The sequence below is a fragment of the Diospyros lotus genome, chromosome 8, assembly GCF_014633365.1.
Source record: "Diospyros lotus cultivar Yz01 chromosome 8, ASM1463336v1, whole genome shotgun sequence".
Taxonomy (NCBI): Eukaryota; Viridiplantae; Streptophyta; class Magnoliopsida; order Ericales; family Ebenaceae; genus Diospyros; species Diospyros lotus.
Window position 1 is genome coordinate 36,182,574 of NC_068345.1, and position 10,707 is coordinate 36,193,280.

The following is a 10,707-nucleotide window of genomic DNA, read 5'->3' on the forward strand; positions in this document are numbered from 1 at the left end:
CAAATTTCTCCCTTCAAAGTATCAATCAATGCACAGTCGACCTAATAATGTTTTCTTGAACCTATAGCTCGACAGTGAGCTACTTTGTGGGTATGTGTGTCAAGCACACAAAGACCGAGGGCACATGGTAATTAATCTCAACCTTTAATCCATTATATTACATAGATCTAGATCTCCACCTATTTTCATCCTTAGTAATATATTCACTCTATAAATTCTTCACAAAAATCGCATTTTCCAACAAGTTGACTTCACTTAAAGGGGAAGAGAACTCACTGATTTTATGCCAAAGACAGATATATATGCTGCCAGACACTTATTAGAGTCAATATGTGGGCCTTAGGTTATACATATAGCGTTCTCTTTAATGACTATTCCATATGATCGATCGATGCAGGGGGCATCAATATATTCACTGGGCAAGTGTCCCACTTTGGAAATAAATTCAAAGGCCACGTCCCACGAATTAATTAAATAATGAATCATATATAATTAATTAATCATATATATATATATATCTTCCCAATCATGCATAGCCTTTGATAGATTTCAATGACTAATGATTAATAGAGGTGTGACAATTATAATTAGTCAAGCATGCATGCACTTGTCCAAGTTTCAGCGAGGGATTTGAGGGTTTGATTTCTTCTTTTCAGATTTTTCTGGCGGAGTTTAAGAGATAAAGCAAAGACAGAGAAGCAAAAAATAACCTAATTAACCACCGAAAGCAATATGTACATATATATATAATGTACATTCCATCCAAGAATAAAACGAATTGAAATGGTAAAGTAAAACTCATCAAAAAAATAATAAATTACAAAGCAAATAAAAATTCTGATGATGCGGAAGCCGATCACCTTCTTCTGTCTTGACCCGAGTACCTACAATAGAGTCGGGGACTTGCTTCCCCAGTATCACTCCGATGCTCAAGTCAAATTACCCAAATTAAGAATAAGTTCAAGGTGTGCAATTCCAAACTTAGAGAAAGAAAATGGTTTCATCCCTTACCCCTCACTGGTCCTTCCCCTTTTATCTTCTTGCTAAGGTAAGGATTTTTTTCAAATCACCGGGATCCCTATCCCGTTCTTCATGGAACAAGAATCTTCTCAATATGAATTCCATAACCATTGCTGAGAAGTTCGGGATTGTTCCTATCTCCATAATTCTCGGTGTGATGGTTGATTTTGAGAAATCTGGAGAATCTTCGACGAGAAATTGACTAGCCGATGTGGTGAGTCGTATATGCCACGTGTGTCTTTGGGCCTAAATAGGTTGACATTAGGGGAATGACTCCTTAGTGGACACGTTACCAATCACCATGTTTAAGGAATATTGGAGTAATTATGGAACTGAGGTATTCACACTAATCAAATTCAATAACATGCCTATATGTATATAACAGGACTCAAGATTGAGATTTAAAGATTTTCAGTGCCTTTGCTTTGCCAATAAAATTAGTTGGCAGTTGAAAAAAATATTTAATTAATGACTATTTAAACCTAGCTAGCTAGCTAGCAAGAAGATTGATCGACAAAATATATGGTGTTAAGGTTCAAGCACACCTAACTAATTCATCAAGTGAGGATTTGCTCGACAGCATTAACAATATTTTGGTAGGGATTTGCTCACTGGTTGTGTCTAACCCATATTGTAAATTAAATATTTTATGTCAATTATATTCTGTATATTGATTTTGGTAGGGATTTTTTGTGCCTATTTTTATTATGTAATGAGTAAGTATCAAGTCTGTTATTTAATTTTATATAACTCGTTGTCTTATTCATAAAGTTAATTATTAAATATGATGTGTTTGACAAATATATTCGAGATTTACGAGTGTCAAGCATTTTTAATTTAAAACATCTATCAAATCAAATGCTTTGTTTCAAATTATTGTATAGTATTATTGTTACGAAGAGCATAGGACTCAAAAATATACCAAAACAAATTTCTATTACAGAGAATCTGAAAGACCTTTCATGATCGGAAGCATACACAAGTGCACAAACATATTATAAATATAAACGGAAGCAAATAAAGAAGAGGCCGAGAATTTACAGTGATTTATCCCAAATTAGGGCTACGTCCACTTTTAGTTCCGGTGAGAAAAGCTCACTGCAATATATGAGAAATGAAGATTACACCCTCGAAAATGATTCACAAACACTTTATGTACATCATTGATTTGCTAACAAAAATGCTCAAATAATCACAAATACATATTAGAGGCTAAGACCTATTGAATCAGAGAACTAAGGATAACAAGGAAAATAAGCACATACAAAACATTTACAGAGTAAATGAAAGGAACCCCCCAAACCCTCGATTGATCGAAACTCCCTCTCTCTATCCCTTTTCTCTCGTGACGCTTCACATCCCGATGCGTGAGATAAATAGTAGATCTGGATAGCTAGGATTGAGCTCCATAAAGGTAAGATGAATGGCCAAGATTTAGTCACGTAACACGATCAATATTCCAACGGAAAGGCAATAAGGCGCCATCTGAAAAAGGGGATGGTTGCCACGCAGCCATCATGTAGGCGCCACACGGCAGCTTGTAGTCGCCAAATGTGGCCCTCAAATCCTCTAACCCAAATGGCATCGTTTGATGCTTCACCAAAAAATATCAATTATCTTTTTTACACAATAATTATTTTAATATGGCAATTTTGCATCAGCCACATTTTTAAAGGAGAATTAATGTGCATTATGTATGTTTTGTTGTGTGTGAGTGTATTGTGTTATGTGTGTGGGAGTGTTTGTCCCATTGCTTGGTAAGGAGAGTCTAAATGGGTATAAATAGCCCAAATCTTGATATTGGGTTTGGGCCCTAAGAGCACTCAAATTTTGTGAGCGCGTGAACCCATACACGCACGCCCGCGCCGCCACCACCGTTCGTCTGTCCAGTCGATTCGATTCGGATAGGATCAATATGAATAAAATAATATATTTTTAGTAAAAATTTATTTAATATATATTAATATTATTTTTTCCTATTATCCAAACAAACCTCCAAATTTTCAATGCACGCGTTGCAGTGCTATCGCGGTCCCACCCAGCAACTTTTCGGATTTCATGCACACTTTCTGGTTTATTTTGTCTCCTCGCAGTCCCAACTTCTTTTCCTTGTTTTATGCATGGTTGTCCAATGCTTTATATACATAATGAGGCTCCAGGATCCATTTGCTCTTCTTCTGCATATTGCATATACGAATTTCCTCTCCAATTTACTATTCATAAGAGAGTTCAATCTCATTTCCAAACTTTCTTCAATCCAAAATAGAGAGCGAAATTCCTTCTTGAGTTCTGTTAGCTTCGGCAGTTCTTGGCTGTTGTTCTGTTAGTGAGATCGTTTCATCATGCTAAGACTATCGTCGTAGTCTGCTAGCTGCCGGTGCAGGGCGATTCTGTCTTCAGGACAGCGCGCTTGCACGACTCGATCTGAATTAAATTTTTTTGCTCATTGCAGTGTTGTCTACTTTGGCCATTAATTACAACTTTCTTGTACCGATTTTATATTAATTATTGTTGTTTACCCCAACAATCTGAAGACAACGTTTTATAAGTTGTCATGGCCACCAACACTAATGTTCTCGATGCTGCCCCAGTCGCTGGTGCCGCCTCTACCACTTTTGTTGGGCTTATTGTTGCCAAGGCGACTCCTTATGTTGAAAAGCCACAACAATTTAATGGCGAAGATTTTAAAAGATGGCAACAGAAAATGGTGTTTTATCTCACCACGCTGAATCTGGCTCATATCCTTAAGGAGGATTGTCCGGTTACAACCGAAGAAAACAAGACTCCCGAAACTGAAGCTATCAAAGAAGCATGGCTGTATTTTGACTTTTTGTGTCGGAATTATATATATTTTGAGTGGATTGACAGACTCATTATATAATGTCTATTGCAATGCTTATCAGAGGTCGAGACAACTATGGGAAGATTTAGACAAGAAATACAAGCTGAAAGATGCTGGCACCAAGAAATATCTTGTGGGGAAGTTTTTGGACTTCAAAATGGTTGATACCAAATTGGTAGTCAACCAGATGGAAGAATTGTAAATCATTATTAGTGATTTGCACAGTGAGGGATGGTCATAAATGAACCATTCCAAGTTGTTGCTGTGATTAAGAAATTGTCACATTCATGGAAAGATTTCAAGAATTATCTCAAGCATAAGAGAAATGAGTTGTCTATGGAGGATCTACCACTTAGACTCCGTATTGAAGAGGACAACAAAAATGGAGATAAAATATCTCACAAGTTTGAAGCAAGGGCTAATATTGCTGAGGCTCCGGCTCCAAGGTCCCAACCCAAAAAGCAACAAGCTAAGAAGAAGAGTGGGCACCTGGGTCCTAAAAATAATGCTGCTAACAAACGTATCCAAGGCAGTTGTTAGGTGTGTGGCAAGACGGTCATAGAGCTATTGACTGTCGTCACAAGAAGAGATAGAGCTCTGGCAACAACCAGCGCAAAACCAAGCCTAGTCAAGCCAATGTGATGGAAGATGGCAATCTTGTTATACTCGCTTCTGATGTTTGCATTGTTACTGACAAATGCTGGTGGATTGACATAAGGGCCATGAGGCACATTTGTGGGGGACAAGTCTCTGTTCACCATTTATGAAAAATTAAACTGTATTGAGAAACTATATATGGGGAATGCTTCAGCTTTTATTGTGGAATGAAAATGCAAGGTCATGCTGAAATGGACCTCTGGAAAAATACTTACCCTCTATGATGTCTGGCATGTGCCTGAAATTCGAAAGAATTTAGTTTTTGGAACTATGTTGAACAAATATGGGTTTAGACTTGTATTTGAGTCAGACAAATTTACTCTGATTAAGGGGGGTTTGTATGTGAGAAGGGGTTATCTGCATGATGGCATGTTTAAACTCAATGTATTAGTCTAAGTTCCCAAGAATATTAAGAAGAAGAACTCTTCTGTTTATATTGTTGAGTTGTGTAATGTTTGGCATTCAAAGTTAGGGCACGTCAATTATCGTTTTCTACAAAGAATGATAACTTTAAAACTATTGCCTAATTTTAACATTGATAAAAGACATAAATGTGAAGTTTGTGTTGAATCAAAATTTGCAAGAAAACCATTTCCACCAGTGGAAAGAAATAGTGAATTACTTGATTTAATTCATAGTGATGTTTGTGACATGAAAAGTACTCCTACAAGAGGTGGTAAAAAATATTTTGTCACATTTATTTATGACTATAGTAAATATTGTTATGTATATTTACTGCATAGTAAAGATGAGATCTTAGATGTTTTTATAACATATAAGGTAGAAGTTGAAAATCAACTTGGAAAGAAATTAAAGGTGTTAAGATCAGATAGAGATAGTGAGTATGAATCATCGTCTCTTTCTGAGTTCTGTGAAGTTCATGGTATAATCCATCAAACCACGACACCTTATACACCACAACAAAATGGTATAGCTAAAAGGAAAAATCGAACATTAAAAGACATGGTTAATTGCATGCTAAATAGTTCAGGATTACCCCATAATTTGTGGGGAGAAGCTTTGCTTATTGCAAATTTAATATTGAATAGAATCTCACATAAGAGACTGATAAGTCTCCTTATGAAGTGTGGAATGAGAAGCAACCCTCTTATAGAATCCTAAAAATATGGGGGTTTTTAGCAAAGGTACACGTGCCTTTACCAAAAAGAACTAAACTTAGACTTAAAACTATTGATTGTGCCTTTATAGGCTATGTTTTGCATAGTGCAGCCTATAGATTCCTAGTTATTAAATCAAAAATTTCTAATATTAATAACACAATTATGGAATCTATTGAAGTTGAATTCTTTAAGAATATATTTCCTTTTAAGGAAGAAAGACACAATGATGGTAGTACCAAAAGGTATTATGAGGCACATTCTTTGAAAGGTCAAGATGATCAGGAAACTAAATTTGAACCTAGAAAAAGCAAAAGAGTCAAGAAAGCAAGATCTTTTGGACCAGATTTTGTAGCCTATATGTTACAAGACGAGCCTAAAACCTTTGATGAAACTATGTCTTCATCTGACGCTCCATATTGGAAAGAAGCTATCAATAGTGAAATAGAATCCATTATGCAAAATAACACATGGGTATTGGTGAACTTACCTCAGGGAAGTAAACCAATTGGATGCAAATGGATCTTCAAGAGAAAATTGAAAGCTGATGGCATTATTGATAAATATAAGGCTCGCTTGGTAGTCAAAGGATATTGTCAAAAATAGGGGCTATATTTCTTTGATACCTATTTCCTAGTAACGAGAATCACATCTATAAGGATGTTGATTGCTGTTGCATCTTTATATAATTTAGAAATTCACCAAACGAATGTAAATATTGCATTCTTAAATGGAGACTTAGAAAAAGAAGAAGTCTATCTAGAACAACCTAAAGGGTTTGTTGTAAAGGGACATGAAAATAAAGTTTGTAAACTGCTAAAGTCTCTTTATAGGCTGAAACAAACACTCAAACAATGGCATGAGAAATTTGATCACACAATGTTATCGAATGGGTTTAAGATAAATGAGTGTGATAAATGCGTTTATGTAAAAATATAAATCATGAATGTGTCATTGTGTGCTTGTATGTAGATGATATGTTGATAATGGGTACTAATAAACATATCATAGAATCTACAAAGAAGATGTTGAATTCTAATTTTGACATGAAAGACCTTGGTCTTGCCGATGTCATTCTTAGAATTCGAATAATCAAAAATTCTGAAAGATATGTGTTTTCTCAGTCACATTATATAGAAAAAATGCTGAGAAAATATGGTCACTATGAGAGTAAGCCAGCAGTTACTCCATTTGATCCAAATTCTAAATTGAAGAAGAACAATGATGAAAGTGTATCTCCTTTAGAATACTCAAGAGTTATTGGAAGTCTAATGTACATAATGAATTGTACAAGATCTGATATTGCCTATTTAGTAGGTAGATTGACAAGATACACGAGCAATCCTGAACATGATCATTAGGTTGCACTAGTCAAGGTACTTAGATACTTAAAGTACACACTTGACTATGGACTAACTTATACGAGGTATCCACCTGTACTGGAATAATTTAGTGATGCTAATTGGATATCTGATAGCTTAGAGACTAAATCAACCAGTAGGTATGTTTTTATCTTAGGTGGTGCTGTTGTGTCATGGAAGTCTTCAAAACAGACGTGTATAGCACGATCTACAATGGAATAAGAGTTTATAGCTCTTGATAAAGTAGGTGAAAAAGCAGAATGGCTTCGACATTTTCTTGAAGACATTCCATTGTGGCTAAAGCCTGTAAACGCTATGTATATATTGTGACAACTTTGCTGCTTCGATGAGAGCTAAGAATACTGTCTAGAATGGAAAGTCAATATATATAAGGCGAAGGCATAATACAATAAGGCAACTGCTCACCAATGGAATAATTTCCATTGACTATGTGAAGTCGAAAGAAAATATAGCAGATTCTTTAACAAAAGGAGTGACCAGAGAGCAGGTCACATATACAACCAAAGGAATGGGGCTAAAGCCTATGAAATAAATTATCTGGTGATAACCTAACCTAGTTGACTGGAGATCCCAAGATCTAGGTTAAATAGGCAAACTGACTCAAATAATTCATAGTTAACACACTGAGAAACTTATAGTTTCTTCCTATTTTTGAAGTGTAATTAGAGTGTGTGTTCTGTCATTGTTTAAGGTAATGTTGATATCTTACTTAAGAGGAGTAGTGACAGAGTACTCTTAATCAGTATTTACCTATATGAGAGTAGAAGTGGGTTGCTTTTATAAGAACTGTTCAGTTGGTTTTGGTTCTCTAGAGCTCTCATGAATTCAGGATGATATCCAGGACCAAAATGGACACAATCGTATAAAACTCAATGGTATAAGATGAGTTATGTGTGATATCTATTGTTTTGATTTACCACGAGAACGATAGTTCAAGAGCTGGTCTCACTATTTCTTCGGTAAGTTTGATAGATACTCACTAAGGAAAGTTCAAGTCCAAAAGATACCTTACCTGATGCATAATTTCTCTGTTTGCTCTCTGTATCTTTGTGTCACTTTGTTCTGTTTTGTCTCAGCACACTTACACTCATGTGGGAGATTGTTGTGTGTGAGTGTATTGTGTTATGTGTGTGGGAGTGTTTGTCCCACATTGCTTGGTGAGGAGAGTCTAAGTAGGTATAAATAGCCCAAATCTTGATATTGGGTTTGGGCTCTAAGGGGCACACAAATTTTATGAGTGGGCGAACCCATACACGCACTCGCGCGTCGCCACCATCGTCGGTCCGGTCAGTCAGTTTGGTTCGAATCGGATTAATAAAATAATATATTTTTAGTAAAAATTTATTTAATATATATTAATAGTTTTTTTCCTATTATCCAAACAAACCTCCAGATTTCCAGCGCGTGCGTTGCAGTGCTGTCACGATCTCACCCAGCAACTTTTCAGATTTCATGCGCGTTTTTCGGTTTGTTTTGTCTTTTCGCGATCCCAACTTCTTTTCCTTGTTTTATGCATGGCTGTCCAATGCTTTATATATATAATGAGGCTCCAGGATCCACTCGCTCTTCTTCTGCATATTGCATATACGAATTTCCTCTCCAATTTACTATTCATCAGAGAGTTCAATCTCATTTCCAAACTTTTTTCAATCAAAAATAGAGAGCGAAATTCCTTCTTAAGTTCTGTCAGCTCCGACAGTTCTTGGCTGTTGTTCTGCCAGTGAGATCATTTCATCCTAATAGGACTATCACCGTAGTCTGCTAGTCGTCAGTACAGGGCGATTCTGTCTTCAGGATAACGCGCTTGCGTGATTCGATCTAAATTAAATTTTTTTGCTCGTTACAGTATTGTTTACTTTGACCATTAATTAATTACAATTTTCTTGTATCGGTTTTATATTAATTATTGTCGTTTACCCCAACATGTTTAAAGAATGAAACATGCATCACGACATGATATGGTAGTAAAATCTTATAACAATATTATTTACGATCAAGATTTAAATTTTGTTAAAATAAGTTTATATATATATATATATATATTTACTTGGAGAACATATAGTGAACCACACAACGGACACAAAGACTGCCTGCAAAACCAACACAAACACTGCAAAAACCAAACCAAGGACAACCCATATTATCCTAAAACCTATAAAGAACAAACCACCGCCACCGTATAAGAACAGCAAAACAAGCGCAAACCCTACGCAAGCAATGAAAACAAGATCTAAACCGAGATACATTACAACTTAAGGGAGTTGACAAAAACCTAAGAGTCAACGGTGGAAAAGTCAACCAAAGGGGCAACGGAGAAAAGTTGCTATGGGCAATGGACCCAGAGAAGGAAACTCCACGGGTTGACAAAAAGCTTTCGATTATGTATGCTTGCTCGATCACTTGCTTAGTAAATTTACTTAATACACACATATTTACAGAATGGTTACAAATTTCACAATATGCATGTCTAGTTACCTAGTGCATGCGCTTAATTTACGGGCTTCTTACACGTGTACAGACATGCAAGCATGAATGGATGAAACGTGTACGGATACTAGCGCATGCTCCTCCATATATGTCTTGGGAATATCAAACTAATGGAAGGAAGGACTACTGTGGCTTATGCATGCTTATCTACTCTCGCAAATTTATTGCCCCATTAATATACATTGATATATAATCAAAGCTCTCTGATACAGACACAGACATGGCACCATTTCCAAATCCTTTGCTCGATCGATCGGTGCGCATCGCTCAATGCAGCTTAATTTCCCTCATCTTAATTAAATTTCTCTCTCACTGCTTGCTATATCTATATATATAAGACCCGCCCGGCGAGATGCTTCGTGTCCATCTTTCGTCCCTGAAATGGGTTCGACTGGAATGATATCAATCGCCATGAAGTTGGTTTTGTTGTTTGGATTGGCTGTTGTTATGCTAACATATCCTGCCGATGCTCGACTGCTTGGGAAAGAAGACGACAATCTCGGAATGGCGGCGGCGAAATTGGACAACGGGGAGGCGAAGGACGTTTGGCCGCCATTTAGCTTCCCGTTTCCGACCCCGCAATTCCCTCCTTTTCCATTTCCTACCCTACAATTTCCTCCTTTTCCATTTCCAACCCCGCAAATGCCTCCTTTTCCGTTTCCGACCCCAATCCCTCCAATTCCCAATATTCCAGGGGTGCCCCCTCTTCCTCCAACTCAAATCCCTCCAATTCCAAATATTCCAGGAGTGCCCCCACTTCCAACCTTCCCTCCTTTCCATATCCCTAATGTTCCTACCCATGCATGAGCTGGCAGAACGGTTCCTTGAGAATATATGTACTAAGTTTAAGGGAAAATGATAGCTAGATCAGTCTTTCATTTCGTTTGTACATGCTTTGAATCTTTATTTTGCTGTCGTGCCGTAGAAATGGAGTTGGACTGTTTCTTTATGTTCTACTTACCATAATATATATACATATATATGTAGGATGATTTTGTCGTTTGTTTGTCCAATATCAATGCAAACCAAGGGGTTGAGTTAGTTTTTTCTCCCCCTTTTGTTCTTATTTGGGTGCCGCCACGTATCATCAATCTTTTAAGAAAGGAGAACAAAAGGAGTCCCTCGTTCATGATTAAGAATTTTCCATCCCAACTTACCTAAAAGGGCTTTATTCATCCATGCACTTAGGACTTGGCGTATG

At 36.7% G+C, this 10,707-nt stretch overlaps 1 protein-coding gene across 1 annotated transcript; it reads left to right on the forward strand.

Moving 5' to 3' along the window:
- The first annotated feature begins 9,887 nt into the window (after positions 1–9,887).
- On the forward strand, positions 9,888–10,313 carry LOC127808618 (vegetative cell wall protein gp1-like). Its single transcript, XM_052347187.1, has one exon. It carries the CDS (start codon positions 9,888–9,890, stop codon positions 10,311–10,313), a length of 426 nt encoding a protein of 141 aa, XP_052203147.1.
- The last annotated feature ends 394 nt before the right edge of the window (positions 10,314–10,707 follow it).